Source organism: Lutra lutra, chromosome 1 (assembly GCF_902655055.1).
Source record: "Lutra lutra chromosome 1, mLutLut1.2, whole genome shotgun sequence".
Classification (NCBI taxonomy): Eukaryota; Metazoa; Chordata; class Mammalia; order Carnivora; family Mustelidae; genus Lutra; species Lutra lutra.
In genome coordinates this window covers 210,797,070-210,815,326 of record NC_062278.1, presented here as the reverse complement: position 1 = coordinate 210,815,326, position 18,257 = coordinate 210,797,070, and the positions used below count along the sequence as shown (strand labels likewise).

Below are 18,257 nucleotides of genomic sequence, written 5' to 3'. Positions count from 1 at the left end.
GGGTTTTTCCGTGTTACTCTGTTCAATAAAGGCGTGTCGTGAACTGCTGAGCTGTGACTCGTTTTATTCTACCATCTCCTAAATTTACAAATCTCATGTCCTAATTTTTGGCTCAGGAAAAAATAAAAGGTTGCAGTCTGCTCTAATGTGAGAATCAAGTTGGTTTGCTCTTTGTCTCATGTTTTCTTGCTGGGCACACTGATGACAGGGTCATTCAGAAAGACCCTCACTGACAAATTAAGACCAATTGTGATTCCCTGGCGACCACTGTTTATTTTTGGTAAATGCCATCAATGAATATACATACAGTATCATTCCCACAGAAGTCTATAGCATTTAAGTCTTAAAAATAGGTGACAGTTGAAAAAAAGAATTCACAATTTTCAGTTCCTTGAGTAATTTAATGTTCTGCCCCCTTAAGGCTGTGAGACCTTAAGGTATCCAGGCCTGGTTATGTCCCAGTAATAATAAAGGGCCTGTTCTATGACGTATGCCAAATACACAGCAAAATTCGGAAATCCCAAGTGCTTCTTCACTTCAACATACTTGGCTTCCCTCCTTTGAATAGGGGTTTTTCCCTATAATGAATGACTTAAAATAAGGTGCCTAAAAAGTCCACACCAAGTTTCAAATAGTGAACAAACACTATTCAAAAATGCCCTCTGAGCCTCCATTTCCCCTTCTGTAAAATGAAGGAGTTGGGTTCGAGTTAGTGTCGCAAGCAAGACCATACCATGGGTGGGTAGACTAATTTGCTACCACAAACCCCAGCAGGGAGGAGGGTGAGGGGAACAGAGCTGTAAAGGTGAATGTGGGAGTGGGGTTTGGCTCATGGGCCAGGGCCAAAGTGGCTGGAAAACTGGCCTTCAGGAGGTCAATGTCAGCTCTGAACCTTCAAGTCTCAAAAGTATGTCTCTGTCTTTTGATATGATTTTGTCTAATATGATTGTCTCATTCATTCCAGTGTATGTACTTGCTGTAGATTTATGTACAGAATTAAATACCCCATTTATTAATTTATAAACCGTAATAAAAGCAGTCATTTCCCCTCACCAGCAGATCTTGCGTTGGAAAAGGGAAAACAAATCAATATACAAATTTTAGCAACATCAGGAATTTCATTAAAACCGAAAAGACGTGTAAGTTCATTTTGGAGTTCAATTATCTGTCCAAGGAATCAGCTACTATAATCACAAAGACAACTACTGTAATATCTTTGTGATGCAAAATTATCCCCATTTGTTGCTCTTCCCCAGTGAGAAAAGTTCAGCTATGGACAGTAGTGCCCCTGGTGGAGGCACTCAGCAAGCTCTTTCCCAAATCCCCTTTGGGGATTTCTCCTTCCCGTTTTACACAGCAACTGTCTCAAAACTTGGGACCAGAGTAATTACAAAGCAAACGAACGGCACAGGGACCTGAAGCCGGTGGTGCATAAAATCAGGCCAGAAGGGGACCAGGGGACCTCCTCAGGAACAGCCCATTCATAAGCTAACGGAGTAACCAAACCAAGAGTCGATCATAGGCTATGATACTTCCTCTGATGGGAAAACGCCTCACTCACCAGGAGGTGAAGGGTGACCCACTGTCCCATCTTCTTGCTCCAAGTGCCTATTCAAGAGATTGGGCACAGTGCTGAAGGCGGAAGGCAGACATCACCCAAGACCCCACCAGCCAAGCTACTGGTCCCCTCTGTGAGGGCAGGGTCCTCTCGTGAGGCTGGGGAAGCTGGAGACTCACCTGAACCTTGGCTCACAGGCTACCTGCTGGGGCCAGGTACTTTTCCTGATCAGATTTATCTAAACCCAAACCATAGCTCGGTGCTCACCCCTTCTCCCCTTCACCAGGACATGATTCAGATCCTACTGCAAACACACCAGATCAGGTCATGGAATCCAAAGTGCTGTGGTCTTGTCTATTACACAAACTACTGAGATGATGTTCTCGATTCATTCCGCTTTCAGCAGCTGGGGCCATTAGAGAGGAGCCTGAAGACACTTTGTCACTTCCTACTAATGCTGAAATGTATCAAGACTGGCATCACCAGTAGGGAGCTTTTCTTGTTTTTAAACATTTAAGAACAAAAGGGTTTTCAATCCATAACCCAGTCCTCCCTCATGCGTCCCCTGCCCCATACAGGGGACCAAGGTATAAATACAACTACAAAATAATACCCAGAAAAATGCAAGATCCTCATGAAATTAACATCTCCCCACCAGACATCCTACGAAGTCCTCACAGAAGTGGTGAAGACTCATCAGAAAAGATAAAAACGAGTGTGACAGAAATAGAGCTTGAAACACTGACATGATTTCCTAATGCTCCTTCTGACAGCCCCGCAGTCACTTCTTCCTCGCTCTCCCCAGAGAGGAGCGATGCCCTGCTCCGGCAAGGGAAGCGAGGGAACAGGAGAGCGCGGCTGCCCTCCCTCTGGGTCTGGACACACACCAGCTCTGACGGGCAGGTCAAAGAAGTAGGCTCCAAGAATTCAAGGCTAATTGCAGCTTTTCTCTTTGGGACATTCGCTGGTAACTGCTGCAAATGGCCATGGGGTTGACCGGAAACTGGGTCCATCTTTGTTGTTGGAGATGCTTTTAGTAAACTCTGCTGCTCCTCTGCTCCACGCCTGCCTCAGCCCTTGACCTATCTGAGCAGGGGAATGAAAGTGGCTGGTCTGTCCCTCTCAAGCACCACCCTGCAAATTCCTTCCTTGACACCCAGAAAACCCTCTGGCCTGCTCGGAGGTCTGCATCCACAGCGATCCCACCTTTCCGGAGAGTTATCTGGAAATACCTGGAAAGCAGAATTAGAACTCTCAAATACGTGACTTGGGGAGTAAGTCCACAAAGGTAAAAACCTGGCCAAGATCTCCATACCAACACAGCCCTCAGATGACAGACTCCAGGAAGAAAGGGCCTGGAACACTGGAGCTTGAGGGTAGTGGTCCTTACTGCGGGGCAGCATCCTGCTGCCCCCGGGGGCCTAGGAAGCCCCGGGGTCTGCTGATGGTTACGCACCGTCCCCTCAGCTGGCTTGTACATTCATTGGTTGTCAGAAGTTTCTGGTACTGCTAGGGAGTGGGGGAAGGAGTCACACAAAGGTAGCGCCCTGTCCTCTAGACTACACATCATAACGGTTCAAACTGTAGTACGGGTAGCTCTGCCGGCTGTACTGGAAATGATCTGTTAAAACGTTGTTGCGGCCGTACTGATAGTCCCCGTGCTGGGGGAAGAGGATGCCATTGTGGGGCTTCTCCAGGGGGCTCCGATGGTGCTCCTTACTGCTCAGGTCCCCTGTGGTGACTGGGAGGAGGTGCTTCCGGGCTTGCTGATTGGCATCGTACTTGGTCTGCAAGGTCAAGAGAGCAGTGAGCCGGCTGACTCCTTCCCCAGTGCCCGCACACAGGACAGAGGGCAACAATTCATACCTGAGCGGCCCTTCAAGGCCCATGAAGCAGTGACCCAAGCAGGCCTCAGGCATGGTCGGCCCTCCCTGTGAGCCACCCATGTCTCTGCACTGGACCCAACAGAGCCTTCATGAGACAGTGAAATCCCTGACAAAGCCTGCATAGGCCCAAGAGCCACGGCTGGAAAGGGGCACAGACCTAGAATAATCTACATGGGAAAAGGAAGGCTGGGCCAGGTAGGGCCACACCAACACCATAAACCAGTCTGTGACAAAGCTGGAGTTGTGGCCCCAGCCTCTTAGCTCCTGCTGAGGTCCCTTTCCTCTCCCCCTCCCTGAATCTTGGTGCCTCCCTAGGCATCGAGGGGACAGCCTCCCCGACCCAGACTCACTTTGTTGTATAGAAAGACCCCCAGGATGGCTGTCATCATGCCCAGGACGTTGGTGCTGGTGACCGGGTTCTGCAGCATGATCAGGGACACTGTGATGACCATGATTCTCTTCGTGGCATTGGCGACAGAGTAGCTCAGAGGGCTGATGAGGTTGAGGATGCTGAAGGCGATGACGTTCTGCGCGAAGTTACAGAAGCCGCTGACAGCCAGGAGCAGGAGTGTCCAGGGCCACTGGGACACGTAGGTCTGCAGAGACGGGGAAGCAAGAACAGCACCGGGGTCACACACTGGCCCCGGGAGAGGCCGGGGAGGGGCGCAGAGGGGCTGCCCAGGGTCAGTGTTGGTGGGGGGCAGATGCAGCCGTGTGGTGAGTCCCAGCAGGGGCATGATCTGCGTGATGACAACGATAATTAGCTTCATTCCTACTGAGGATGGGGAGGCTCCAAGAGGCCAAGGCAGGTGCCCAAAGGGTAGAGGGCATCATGTGAACTGAAGCCTCCCTTGTCCCTGACAGTGAGAACTGGGCGCTCCGGGGTTAGCAGAGCGAGGTCTGCTTACTGGACACTGTCCCGGTCCAGTCGAGCTGCTAGAGCAAAATACCCCAGGCTTGTTGGGTGAGGGGTGCTTCTAAACAGTAGATATTTCTCACAGTTCTGGAAGCTGGGGAGTCCAAGGTCAAGGAGACCCAGCGTCTGGTGTGGGCTTCCCCATTCATAGGTGGGGTCCACTCACAGTGCCCTCATGTGGAAGGGCAAGAGAGGTCACTGGGGTCTCCTTTTATAAGGACACAAAACCCGTTTGATGAGGACTCCACCCTTCGGGCCTCCCAAAGTCCCCACCTCGGAATACCATCATCTTGTGGGAGAGAGTTTCACACAGAAATTTGGCAGTGGTGGGGGGGCTGCACCAGACACAAACATTCAGACTGTAGCAGACATGATGCCTTCCACAGGATGGGGAGGCAGCCGCCCGGGCAGTATGCAAAGAACCTAGTAACACAGGAGCCCCAGGCTAGGAGCCAGAAGCCCTGGGTTTGCCATGTCACTGGGAGACCCCTCCCACCCCCACCCAAGCCACTTGACCTTTCAGGTCACACTTCTTCCTCTCTGCCATGGAAGAGGCTGTGAAAGTGCATTAAAACGACCCCAACCCAAAAGGGAGATTTTTATCAAAACTCGAATAACCGTGTGACCCACCAGAATAAAGCACTCCGATTAAGAGGGTCCGGAAGTTAAGAACTCACAACTAGCAGACATCCTGACCACAGAACCCCACCCCCCCAGAGAGCCTGGGCTGGACAGGCAACAGTCCAGGTGGGAGCTGCCCAGCCAGGTGGCAGGGATGCCTGGCACCGAACATTCGTGGCCAGGGCTGGATACCAGAAGGCATGCGACACCACTCCCGCGCCTCCCCACCTCCCAGTCCCACCACAGTACCCGTCCTGGGGAACCCAGAGGCTGCTTTAGGGCAGGGCTGCCAGGCCAGTGGAACGACCTGGGGAGACAGTACACCAGACGTGGACAGCTCCAGTGTCTGACCTAGGTTGGAGTGCTGGGACAATCCTCATGTCCCTGTGTCCTCTGAGAACAGAGAAGCCTCAAGACCCAGCGTGGCTCAGTGGAGGGAGCAAAGCCACAGCTGCTCGGTGGCACCTGCATCCCAATTCCCAGGCTGCATTGGTACTGGCCAGAGGATATGGCCAGGTCCCTTCAGGAAGGTGGCATTTAGTGGCCCTGCCAGGATGGGAGCTGGAAGTCTTAGAATGGTGGCCTGTTCCATTTCTGCCACCCTCTGAGCTGGAAGGATCACGAGGTCCTCTCAAAGGAGAGCAAGATACACTTAGGTGACCAGCTCAAGGCCACCCTGACTTTGGCCCCTCATTGGGATAATGACCTCTGAGAGGCACATGAGCCCACCAGCACGCTTCTTTGGTGAGCTGGCCTGTTCTCTCAGCAGTCTTTCCCCGAGGCAACTGATACGGACTTAGAAGCTATTTTTACAAGCCAGCCAGCTTGCATAGATATCATTCAGAAATGGAACCCAGCCAATCCAGCTTTTAAAAAAAAAAAAAAAAACTGACTTGGAATAAAGTCAAGTGTTTCTTCCTCACAGCACATAGTTCCATGTGTTTTAACACATGCGCTGATTCACATAGCCAACACCACAATCAGAATTCAGAACCGCTCTGTCACCACCCCAAAACACTCTCCCAGGCTTCTTTGTATGAATCCGCTCCCCAAATCCAAGCAACTACTGATATGTTCTCCTTCACTCCAGGTCTGTCTTTTATTTTTCATTTTATTTTATTTGGAGCCCAAAATGGAGCTTGAACACACAGGACCTGAGCTGAGATCGAGTCAGACACCTGACCAACTGAACTTGGGTCTGTCTTTTAGAGATTGGCCTACAAGTGGAATGATACAGAATGGAAACTTCTCAGATAGGCTTCTTTCACTCGGTAATAATGCCTCTGCCATCTATCCAAGTTGTTGTAAGGAGTAATAGCTGATGACTTTTTTTTTTTTTTTTTACTGCCAAGTAATGTTCCATTGTATGAATGTACCGTGGTTGGGTTTTTTTGTTTTGTTTTCACTCACTCACTGAAGGACACTTGGGTTGTGTCCGGTTTTGTGTGGTCATGAGGTCATGAGTAGAACTGCTATGAACATTTGTGTACAGGCTTTTGTGGGAACCTAAGTTTCATTTTTCTAAAATTAACACCCAGAAGTGAGATTGCTGGGTCATACGGTAAGTGCTGAACTTCAGAAGAGACTCCCACAAGTTTTCTAGAGGGGCTGTACCATTTTGGATTTGCTCCAACAATATCTAAGCATTCTAGCTGTGCCTTATAGAGCAACATGATATTCTATTTTTTTTTTTTTTTTTTTACTGTAGCCGTTCTAACCGGTATGAAGTGGCCCTCTTGCCTATTAATATGCCATCTGGGCAGTCTCCGTGGGAAAAAGTCTGTTCAAGTCTTTTGCCCATTTTTAAGCAAGTTGTTGTCTTACTACGGAGTTTTGAGAGTTCTTTATATATTCAGAATGCAAGTCCTCCATCACTTGTAAACATTTTCTCCCTGCTGGTAGCCTGTCTTTTCTTTCACGTAGCAGTGTCTTCACAGATCGAAAGTTTTAAACTTGGATGAAACTCCATTTACCAATTTTTTCTTTATGGACTTTGTTTTTGTTGTAATGTCTACAGATGAGTTCCAAGTCATGAAGAGCTTTCTCCTGTTTGTTTTTAAGATTTTATTTATTTATTTGTCAGAGAGAGAGGGGGGAAGTGGCAGGCAGGGGGAGAAGCAGACTCCCCGCTGAGCAAGGAGCCCAGTGTGGGACTCGATCCCAAGAAACTGAGATCATGACCTGAACCAAAGGCAGATGTCCAACCAACTGAGTCACCCACGTGTCCCTCTCCTGTTTTTTTGTTTCTTAAAGGTTATCATTTTAGCTCTTTTTTAGATTTTTAAAAGCAGGTGCCACACCCAGCACGGAGCCCAGTGCAGGGCTTGAACTCAACGACCCTGAGATCAAGGCCTGAGCTGAGATCCAGAGGCGGATGCTCAACCTACTGAGTCACCCAGGTGCCCCTATCATTTTTGCTCTTATATTTAAATCTAGAATGCACTATAAGCTTTGTATAATGTGTGAGGTCTTAAGTCAAGGCTCAGATTTTTGCATGTCGATGTCTAATTGTTCTGAGACCGTTTGTTAAAGGGACTTATCCTTTCCCCTTGGATTGCTTAAACCTGTCCAGTTACGCAGATTTGTGTGTTTAGTTGCACACAATTCTGCTCCACTGAATTCTGTGTCTCTCCCTTCACTAGTATCTGTTCCTTTATCCTAAGTCTTACAATTAAGTAATGTGATTCTTCTGTTTATTCTGAGACATATTTTGACCAATACAGTTCTTTTGCCTGTCTATGTAAATTTTCCAATAAACTTTTCTATGTTAAAAAAAAATGTAATATGTATCTATCTATACACACACACACACACACACACACACACACACACACAGGCATACCTTGGCGATATTGCAGGTTTGGTTCCAGACCACTGAAGTAAACTAAATACTGCAATAAAGCAAGTGAATTTTTTTGCTTCTCGGTGCATATATGAGTTATGTTTACACTCTACTATAGTCTATTAAATGCACAGTATCATTATGCCTTAAAAATGTGCATGCCTTAATTAAATGTGCAGAACTTTTTTTTTTTTTTAATTTTATTTATTTATTTATTTGACAGACAGAGATCACAAGCAGGCAGAGAGGCAGGCAGAGAGAGAGGAGGAAGCAGGCTCCCTGCTGAGCAGAGAGCCCGATGCGGGGCTCGATCCCAGGACCCTGAGATCATGACCTGAGCCGAAGGCAGCGGCTTAACCCACTGAGCCACCCAGGCGCCCCTGATGTGCAGAACTTTATTACTCAAAATGCTATCATATGAGCTTTCAGCGAGTCAAAGATTTGCGAGAATTACTAAAACACAACACAGAGACACAAAGTGAGCATATGCTGTTGGAAAAATGGCACCAATAAATTTCTTTGATGCAGGGTTGGCACAAACCTTGAATTTATTAAAAAAAAAAAAAAGTAGTATCTGTGAAGTCTGATAAAGCTAAGCCCAATAAAAAGTATGCCAATATAGGGGTGCCTGGGTGGCTCAGTGGGTTAAAGCCCCTGCCTTCAGCTCAGATCACGATCCCAGGGTCCTGGGATCGAGCCCCACATCAGGCTCTCTGCTCAGTGGGGAGCCTGCTTCCCCCCACCCCCCTCTGCCTGCCTCTCTGCCTACTTGTGATCTCTGTCAAATAAAATCTTCTAAAAAAAAAAAAAAAAAGTATGCCTGTATAGAGTAACGTATCTCAATTTTTTCATCATCTTTTCCAAGGCAAAAAATTAACTTCAAGCAATTATTTATAATTAATGCTAAAGAATAAGATTTTGTTGGTTAGAGAAAACTTTATTTCTTCCTTTCAAATCTATTTCCTTTATTTCTTTTTCTTGTCCTATTGCACTGGCCAGGATGTCAAGTATGATGTGGAATAGGCATTCTGAGAGTGAACATCCTGAACTTATTCCTGAATTTAGTAGTAAAGCCTCTAGTCTTTCATCATTATGATGTTAGCTGTAAATACCTTTGATCAGGCTGAAGGAGTTTCCTTCTATTTCTAGTTTATTGACTTTGTTTTCATGAACGATGTTGGATTTTATCAAATGCCTTTTCTGCATCAGTTGATAAAAATAGGTGATTTTTCTTTGTTAGACTGTTACGGACTACATTGATCTTCAAATATTGAATTAGCCTTGCATTCTTGATTTAAATCCCATTTTGTCATAGTGTAATATGCTTTTTATAGATTGCTAGTATTTTGTTAACGATTTTTGCCTCACTGACCGTGAGGAATACCGGTTTTGTTGTACAGCCCAAAGTGTTCCCTTGTTTTCCATTTCCTAGAAGAGACTGTATAGAATTGATATTTCTTTTTTCCTTAAGTGTTTGGTGAATTTCCCAGTGAAATCATCCAGGCCTGGATTTAAAATCTTCTGAAAAGAAATTATCAGGCCTGGATGATTTCACTGGGAAATTCACCAAACACTTAAGGAAAAAAGAAATACCAATTCTATACAGTCTCTTCTAGGAAATGGAAAACAAGGGAACACTTTGGGCCGTACAACAAAACCGGTATTCCTCACGGTCAGTGAGGCAAAAATCGTTAACAAAATACTGTTTTCAGTAAAAAGATCTGTTTTCAAAGACTTTCTGGTGGTATGTGGCTCCACCCTGAGTGTGCACTACCCAGTGGTCAGTCTGGGATTGGAGCAGCAGTCTACCCCATAGTTCAGTTTCAAAGTCTTTGGTCTGCTCTTAGGCTCAGATTCCCACATGTGCAGCCCAGGGGTGAGCCCAGGCCTGTACGATGTTTTCTGACATGGTTTCCCGACATCCTCCCTCTCCATGATTACCTTGGTACTTGCCACTTCCCAGAGTTCCCCTTTTCAGTCCTCTCATCAGAGAGCTGGGGCTTAACTACCCAACTCTGCTGTGTCCTTCCTACCACTGCACCTCCACCTAGGACCAAGCAGTGGGCAGAGAAAATGAGAAAAACACTCAGTGGGGACTGATCCCACTCTCTAACCATGGAGGGAGGTTGCCCTCACTCAGCATTTCAGGTGCTATGGGACCCTGCTGCCACCACCATCACCACAGGATTGCCAGGGGCTTGGGACACAAGACGACCAAGAAAAACAATTACAGAAATCCCCAACAGGGCATTTCCCCTATCCTGAGTATCAGGACTCCCCTTTCCCATTCCCTGATCCAAGGAAGCGAGGGCTTCTGGCCCTGTCTCACCCAGTGCCCACTTCTACATTCGGGCGGCCTCAAGTCTAGGCTGGATATACAGGAGGCAAAAGAGAAGCAAACCGACTGCTGACTGAGCACTACTCTGAAATTTGGTCTTCAACCCCAGCATATCCGCTGCCTTTTACTTTCCAATTTTCAAACAGCTGCTCCACTCATCCTGTCCAAGCTTTAAAACCGAGCCACCTGCTCCAGAGTCTAGCGATCCCGTCCGGCTTCAGCCAGGCTGTCTGCAGGGGGGCTGCCTGTGTGCAGGACCCCTCACTGGAGCCTTTGATTCTTGGTAACCTGGCGCACTGTCCTTCAGGAGGTGCTCTCCTGTCTGATCCTTCCCCCTGCTGCTATGTAGCGCAGGACTGGGGCAGAGCTAAGTCACCTGGCATCTGTGTGGGAGACATGGGGCAGAGAGGTGGGCCCCCTGCCTTCAGACTGCAGCAGCTCAAATCCTGCTGCTCCTAGGGCTACCGTTGGAGCGTATGAGGGCCCCATGAAGGTACAAGTATCTGTGGCCTCAAGAAACGAAACAGGTTACTCAAATGTATTCCAAAGAAGGTCATCACTGGAAAAAACTAAAAAAACTAAAACTAAAAAAAAAAACTAAAACTAAAAACTAAAAAAACTGAATACAAATGAAATAAAGCGACTAGAGCAAAACCTCTGTTTCTGTGTGCACGTATCGGTGTAAACACCAAGGAGCTGTAACACAGGATGGAGTCAGAAAACTGCCACCAAAGCGATCAGCAAAGAATGAGAAAAGACCTAAATACAAACATGTTAACGGGGGGGGGTGGGGGGGTGTCCCCAGAACAGGTCTGAGCGAAAACCGCCAGGTGCTCTCTTCTATCTGAAAAGTTACTTTTTGTGTAAGAAGCAGAAAGGTAGGAATACATACAGTCTTGCTTATACTTGCCAAAAGAAGCACGGAAAGGGTAAACGAAGAGCATAAACATGACTGCCTATGGGGGAGGGACAAGAAAGTGGGGAGGTAACGGGAACTGAAGCCAGACTTTGAATAAACTTTCTCATGCCATCTGGCTTTGGAAATATAAAGGCCTGACAAATCGGGTATGGAAAAGAAAAGCAATGCCTAAAAATGACAACAAATGTAATGAAAAGAACCCACCTGGGCAAGCTGGTGATACAGACATGTTGTGAAAACAATTATTTCCACTGCCCTTAGAACACAGCGTTCCGGGGGCGCCTGGGTGGCACAGTCAGCTAAGCATCGGACTGGATTTCAAGTCGGGTCATGATCTCAGGGTCCTGCGATCGAGCCCTGAGTCAGGCTCTGCCGCCCTCAGTGTGGAATCTGCCTGGGATTCTCCCTCTCCCTCTGCCCCTCTCCCTGCTCATGCCCTCTCTCTCTCACTCCAAATTTAAAAAAACAAAAAAACAAAAAAACCCACGGTATTCCAATTGTACATCTTTAATGGAACATGTCCTAAGGACAAACAGAGCAGCAAAGAAACCTTAAGCTTCTCTCCGTATCCTACCTGTTGTCCCGTGGGAATTCTCACTCTGCGATTACGTGTGTGTTCGGTAGAATCCCTACGTGAATAGTTGGGATAGGATAAAGAACAAATGTGGCAAGGAACCAAGAGTACCAGAAAAGATATAAATTTAAAAATCCCAGCAGCTGGAAGTCCTGTAATGTTAAACCAGCATTGGAATGAATTTGGTATGAACTCTCCCCGCTGCCCCAGTGGGACTTTCCTAGCTTGTCGCTGCAGAGACACGGAAGCACTGTCAGCCCCACAGCGGGGAGCATACACGGCAGCCATGTCTCTGGACAGCACTCCTTATTACCAGCAACCTGGGCTCCCGAAGGAGTGGCTGACTGCAGGTCTGGGACAGAGAGACACGAGTTAAGAAAGAACATCCCGCTGGCCCCAAAACCACCGAAGGCTGACCTGAGCTGGGGAAAGGACAGGGAGCCAATGGGAAGGACTCCATTCACCTGGACTTTGAATATGAAAAGAATAGGACACACAACAGACACAAGAGTCCACAATGATACTGGGGGAAAAAAGAAAAAAAAAACAGAAGGACCTTCCTTCATTGTCCCACCCTGCTCCCAAACCACCCCCCGACAACTCACTTGTTAACGTCTGCAGGGAGCTAGAACTCTCTTCTGAAAACTGGTAATTGAAAAAAAAAAAAAAAAAGAAGCACTGACTTTCATGTACTTCAAGGTAACAAGTCTTGGTTGATGATGGAAAGTTCTCTGTTAACTTACAGATAATCAATATGGACAGTAGGTTAGAACGGAGCCAGTCTCCTCAAGAGCCTGGAGCTAATGTGCATGCACTATACCTACAGGTGTGCTAAGGATGCAAGACGGAAGTCGAGAACTCCCATCAGGCCTCATTAAGCCCTGAGACACATTTCCTCCCCTCTCTGTAACTCAGGCTCGGAAAAACCACGCCTCTCCTCACTGTCCCCTGCCCGTGGGTTTCTAATGCACTGTCTGGAGGCTGGCCTGGCAGGTGGTGGGAAGATCCTCTTGCCCACACTCGGAGCGCTGTGGATCCCTCCACAGCAAACGGGAATACAGACAGAGGACACCGAGAAAGGAATCCAGCAATTCAATTGCAGTTTTAACAAGTCCAAGTGAGACCTGAACAGACTGTCAGGACAGGAGAGTCGCCCGTGCAGGCATTTTTTTTAGTTCCTGATGCCACTGGCACAAATGCAGCAGCTGTCGACACCTGAGACCTAGCCTGCTGGAGGAAGAAATGCAAAGGAAGCCGACTTCCTCGACTGCATGAGCAATGAGTCATGACAAAGTGTTAAGAGGGCTGGCTGCCAGGGGCCCCAGATGTTCCAAAGTCAACACAGGTTTAACTCCCCGACAAAGCAACTAATCTGAAACTAATCAAGAAAAGGGTGTGTTCACCGCGCTGGCCAACTCACCAGGTCGCTGCTGACCAGGAAAGCTGAAAGGTCCACCAGGACCCACGTGGGGATCATAAAGAAGACAGCGTGGCAGCCCAAGATGTTCAGGAGCCGGAGATGGTGGATACGAGAATCTCTCAATACCTAAAAAGAGAAAAACCTTTTTAAAGGCCAAATGAAACGCTAAGTGCCAAGAAGGGCTTGTTACCCAGGTCCCCAACACGGTGACTGTACCTTAGCCCTGACATCTGACCCTGACCACCAACCTACAAGTGCACCTGCAGTGAGACAAAAATACCCCAAACAAATAAGAAGGGCTGAGAAATGAAAAAAACAAAAACAAAAACCCAGCAACACCCAGTTCTGGTGAAGCTGCAGTGAAACAGACACTCTGAAATCTTGCTGCTTTTTGTCTAAATTGGCATACAGCTGTTCCAGAGTACAACCAGGCAAAGTGTATCAGGACCCAAAAACATCTCATACACTCCAACCCAGGAACGCTAAGCCTCCATAAGGAAATAACTCGACAGACAGGAAAACGTTAGGCACAGAGATGTTTACTGTGTTACTTTTTTCTTTTTTTTTTTTTAAAGATTTCATTTATTTGAAAGAGAGAGAAAAGGAGCAGGGGGAGGGGCAGAGGCAGAGGGAGCAGCAGACTCCCTGCTGAGCAGGGAACCCAGACGTGTGGATCCATCCATCCCAGGACCCTGGGATCATGACCTGAGCCAAAGGCAGATGCTTCACCAACTGACCACCCAGGCGCCCCCCCCATTACTGCATTACGTATGACGAAGAGTTGGGAACTGACTGCAGTGACTGTGGTGTCAGAAAAGAGTGTATTACAGGAGTTAGAGCAGTATTTTTTAATGATATGGGAGAATGTTATAAATAGTAAATATACAAAGCAAAATTCTGAAATGTATTTGTAATATTACAACTCTAAACACTGTGCAGAAAAGTCCCCTAGCATTAATAGTAGTTCTCTTTAGGGGCCACTTCTGTGACTACTCAGTGTGGGACTGCCCGGGCAGGGGGCAGGTCTCTACTGATTACTCATCTCCCACACCCACTACAAAGCCTGACACGTAGTAGGTGCTCAGTAAGTTTTCTGATCTCGGGGGGAGGGGCCCCTTTATTTTTTCACACTGAGCATATGCTGATTTTATAACAGGAAACAAACTCTTGAAAAAAAAAAATGAAACAAATACAAAACCAGCAGAAGGGCACCAGGATTCTTTCCTTGTTCCAACACCACAGAGATCCCTATTGCCCACTCTCTCACCCGTGCCACTCCCCCAGTCATCAGACATTTCCCAGATAGTGCCCAAATACCTTTTTGGAGAAAATATTCTGAAGCGAGAAGCACAGTGTGGCAGCAAGGGCACTGATGAGCCCCCACATGTCGAAGGACAACTCGGTGACAGTGGCCAGCAGGACGCCGCTGATGATGGGGATGAGTGACAGGTACACCTGCAGGAGGAGGGCGGGAGGGGCTGATGGGGGGAGCTGAGCCAGGCTGCCTGACACAGATGCCTGGAGCAGCCTCAGCTGCTCTCCCCTCCCTCAGCAAAGGGATGGCACCTACCCCCGGTCAACAGTGTTCTCTGTGATAGTGGTGCTGGAGGTGCAGATGGGGCCGAGTCCCTGTCACTGTGTCACAGGGCTGTGTCACTTTGTGTGGTCCCACTCCCTACATGGTCATCTCCACTAAGAGCCTCAGCTCGGGGCCACGGATGGACGGGGGCTGGCCCTAGCAGCTCTACCTGGCTGCCGCCACCAACACACCAAGGCCTAAAATCCCGGTCCTCCGAGAGGCTGGCCAGGTACCCTCTTAGTTTGGTGTCTTCCAACACGCAGTTACCCTTGGCTGGGATACTCCCTCTGTGCCTTCTCCCGCTAGAGACCTCCATCCCCCTCAGGTCTCAGTTCACAGAGCAGGAGAACTTTCACCTCCCCCGCAAGCCTCCATCAGGTCCCTGTGCTGGTGTTTTGGGGCAGTGTTCTCCACCCACTAAAAGAGCCCGTCTGCTCGGCAGGTCACTACTCTATCCTAGCACCCAGCACATAGCACACACCCAGTAAGTGCTGGCTGAATGAAGAGTTAGTGCCGTGACAGGAGCCTTTCGAGAAGATCCAAGCTTTCCAAGGCCAAGTGTATGCAATGGTCCCTAAGCTCGGGTGGCTAAATGGCTCCAAACTTCCAGAAAAGTAGGATCCATTTTCGACACCTAGCTTTTCTGACTCTCCAGCTCACCCTCCTCCTACAAAGGACACTTTAAAGCACTGCAGACATTTTAGGAGGGGTTGGTGAGGCCTTCTCATCCCCGCCCCCGGAGGAGAGAGCAAGGGCTCTGGACTGGGGGGGTTTGCTCAATTCTAGCTCCCCCACTATGGGCTGTGGGCCTCAGGCACTTGACTCGCCCCTCTTATGTCCCATCTCTTCAGCTGAGATCAAGAATGACAATTACCTGCCTTATCTGTCTCATAGGGTGGATCCATACATACTCTGTCTTTATCATTAGTCCTGGCCTAGGCCATTCCTCAGTCCTTCCGCACTGTGTCAGGGGCCGGCTCCTTGCCCAAGCCGGGTACAATGTCCCATACTGGGAAACCTGATAAACACGATGTGATTATCGACTGACAAAGCTGCACACCTTCCAGGCAACTCCCACCCAGGGAGACAAGTCACACCTGACATCACCTTGGGGGTGGGCTACAGAGCACACCCAGGTCTTGCAGAGAAAGAAAGAAAGGCTGAAACAAAAAATCAGCCAGGGGTGGCCCAATTTCCATAAGTCGATCCAGGGCACTGCCACTCTGGGTTACATAAAATACAGGATGCCAGAAACCAACCACGTAGAAAAGAAGTGCTCTGTCCAGCATGAAATAGATTCCAGCTGGGACAACAGGAGTCCCACTTCCACTTAAGGACACGGAGCAAGTCTGTCTCTGGCTGAAGCCGCAGCTTCTCACCCCAAGGCAGGAAATACCCTGGCTTGGCATCTTGAACAGACTCTGGATTGTGCCCAAAGCATCTTCCTTATGCAGTCCTAGCCTCTGCGTGTTGCTTTCACTTCCACTCCCAGATACTCACAATTCCTGGTGGTTTTTATTTTGAAGACTTCGCTGGGTTTTGCCAAAATCAGACTGTTTTGACTGGCAATCTCACTTCTGACCCCAAAAGTCCCCAACCTGACCGCTGTCACTTGCAAAGAAGCAAAATCTTGTCAGAGTTCCAGCAAGGCGTCAGATGTTCTATCCCTGGTCCCCCTGGAGGGGCACGTGGTACCCGGCCATGATGGGACCAAGTCACTGCCTACCAGCAACCACACGTAGGGAATCCAAACGTGGAGGATGGCTGGACCTGAGAGGGACAGGAGCGTCCCCGAGACCACCAAGCAGAAGCAACTGCCTCCAAAGTGATTACAGAACGTTAGGAGTAAAAGGCCACTAGATGCCTCTAAACTGACTTCCTGATTTGAGAGGAAGCCAGGAGCCTGGACCACGTCACCAGCTGGGTACCAGCCAGGAAGCCCTTGAGGCCCCCACCTGCCCAGAACCCTTCTGGGTTACCTTGGTGCTCTGCTTCTCCTTCATGATGATCCTGGACAGGAGAACCACCCAGATGGGCATGGTGGCCTTGACTGCAAAGAGAGGCAAGGGGCTCTCAGGGAGACGCCCCAGTCCCAGAACCCACCCTGGTACCCTAATCCCAACTCCACTAGTGCGATGGGAGGGTTTGGCAGCCTCTTCCATCCTCCTCAGCCCTTCTTCTGTGCGGCTTCCCCCCAACCCAACAGTTGTGATTCGCCCTGCTCAGCTCCCAGCTCTCTTCTCAGCCACTTCCCTCCCCAAAACCCTTGTACGAGTCCCTCCCCTGCTACCAGCCTTGTTGGCCCCTAGCGCCTTCCTGACAGAAGTTGACTTTTCAGGCCGTCGGGCCGAAACCGGGCCAGCGCACTCCCATCCAAGCGCCGAAACCCCAGGTGGCACGTCCCGGCCGCCGCCCCCCAGGCCGGCCCCGGCACCCACCGGTGTGCGCGTAGGACACTGGCACCTTCCAGATGCTGACGTGCGCTGACACGGACGCGAAGTACTTGCCGAAGGCAAGTGGCAGCACGTAGCGCGGGTAGAAGCGCGGCGGCAGCAGCGGGCCGGGAGACGGATGCGGGCCGGGCCCGGGGCCCGAGACGGGCGGCGCGGGGGGCACGCGCCAGGCGCGCAGCAGCGGCGGGAGCCCCGCGCACAGCGCCAGGATGTGGCACAGCGACACGGTCACGGGGAACGGGAAGGCGCTCAGGATCACCTTGTTGACCACGTTACCACCCGCGCTCAGAGCGTACCACAGCAGGCACAGCGCCGCCACCCGCGCGCCCTCGCGCGCCCCGCCGCTGCCGCCCGCCGCTCCCGGGCCCCCAGCCCCCGCGCCCGCGCCCGCGCCCACCGCCGCCACCGCCGCCATCCTGCCCGAGCGGCCACCTCTTCCCGCCCGTCGGACGGCCCGACGCCGGGCGGGGGCGGGGCCGGGTAGGGGCGGGAGCGCCGGCCAACGCCGATCCCCATTGGTCGCCGCTGCCTCGCGTCACCGCCTCGCGCCGGCCGACGCGCCCGGCACCACGTAGCGGGCACAGGCCCCGCCCCTCTGGTGGGCTTCCGGTGCCTATCGCGGAAGCGGAACTTGGGGGCGCGGACTCCATCCTAGCGGGGTTCTCCAGCGGTGGGTTGGCCCGGGGACCCTGGAGCCGTGGCTCGAGCTGAATGGGCAGGAGCGCAAAGGCCCTGTCTCGTTGGCGTCCGTGAGCGGGCCATCTAGCTCGGGAGTCAAACCTCGATTCCCATGCTACATCGGCGCCCTCCAACCTGATTCCTGATGGGCGGGCGACGGCGGACACCCGAGGATAAAAGACCAGATCTTTCCGGAAAAGAAACCAAATTGTGAAAAGCTTTCCATAGGCTAATTTTTTTCTGCAAAAGCACGGGAGCGACTTCCATGGCCGGGCTCCAACAGAAGGGCTAGCGTGGAGCGCCCAGTCTCTGGGAGCTCGTCCTGGGAACCACTGCGACGTGTGCTGTACGGTAGTTATGACCGTCTCCATTTCACAGACGGACAGAGGCCACTTGGCTTAGGTCGCCTGGCCAGTTCGAGATTCGTGGCCATGGTAGCCTACTCCCGCACCTGTCTCCAGGGCTCTTGCAGG

At 50.0% G+C, this 18,257-nt stretch overlaps 1 protein-coding gene across 2 annotated transcripts; it reads right to left on the bottom strand.

Moving 5' to 3' along the window:
• Window positions 1-253: 253 nt before the first annotated feature.
• On the bottom strand, window positions 254-17,572 carry SLC35E1 (solute carrier family 35 member E1). 2 transcript variants are annotated; one of them, XR_007122141.1, is made up of 7 exons: window positions 17,092-17,572; window positions 16,633-16,703; window positions 14,392-14,529; window positions 13,075-13,200; window positions 3,795-4,040; window positions 1,392-3,345; window positions 254-1,360 (listed from the first exon to the last, which is right to left on the bottom strand). XR_007122141.1 is itself a non-coding variant. In XM_047698821.1 (6 exons), the coding sequence occupies exons 1-6, from the start codon at window positions 17,519-17,521 to the stop codon at window positions 3,118-3,120; spliced, it is 1,239 nt and encodes a 412-aa protein (XP_047554777.1). In that variant the 5' UTR covers window positions 17,522-17,572; the 3' UTR covers window positions 254-3,117. The 2 variants fall into 2 exon arrangements, 1 of the variants encoding a protein (XP_047554777.1); XM_047698821.1 differs by having other exon boundaries at window positions 254-3,345.
• Window positions 17,573-18,257: the final 685 nt, after the last annotated feature.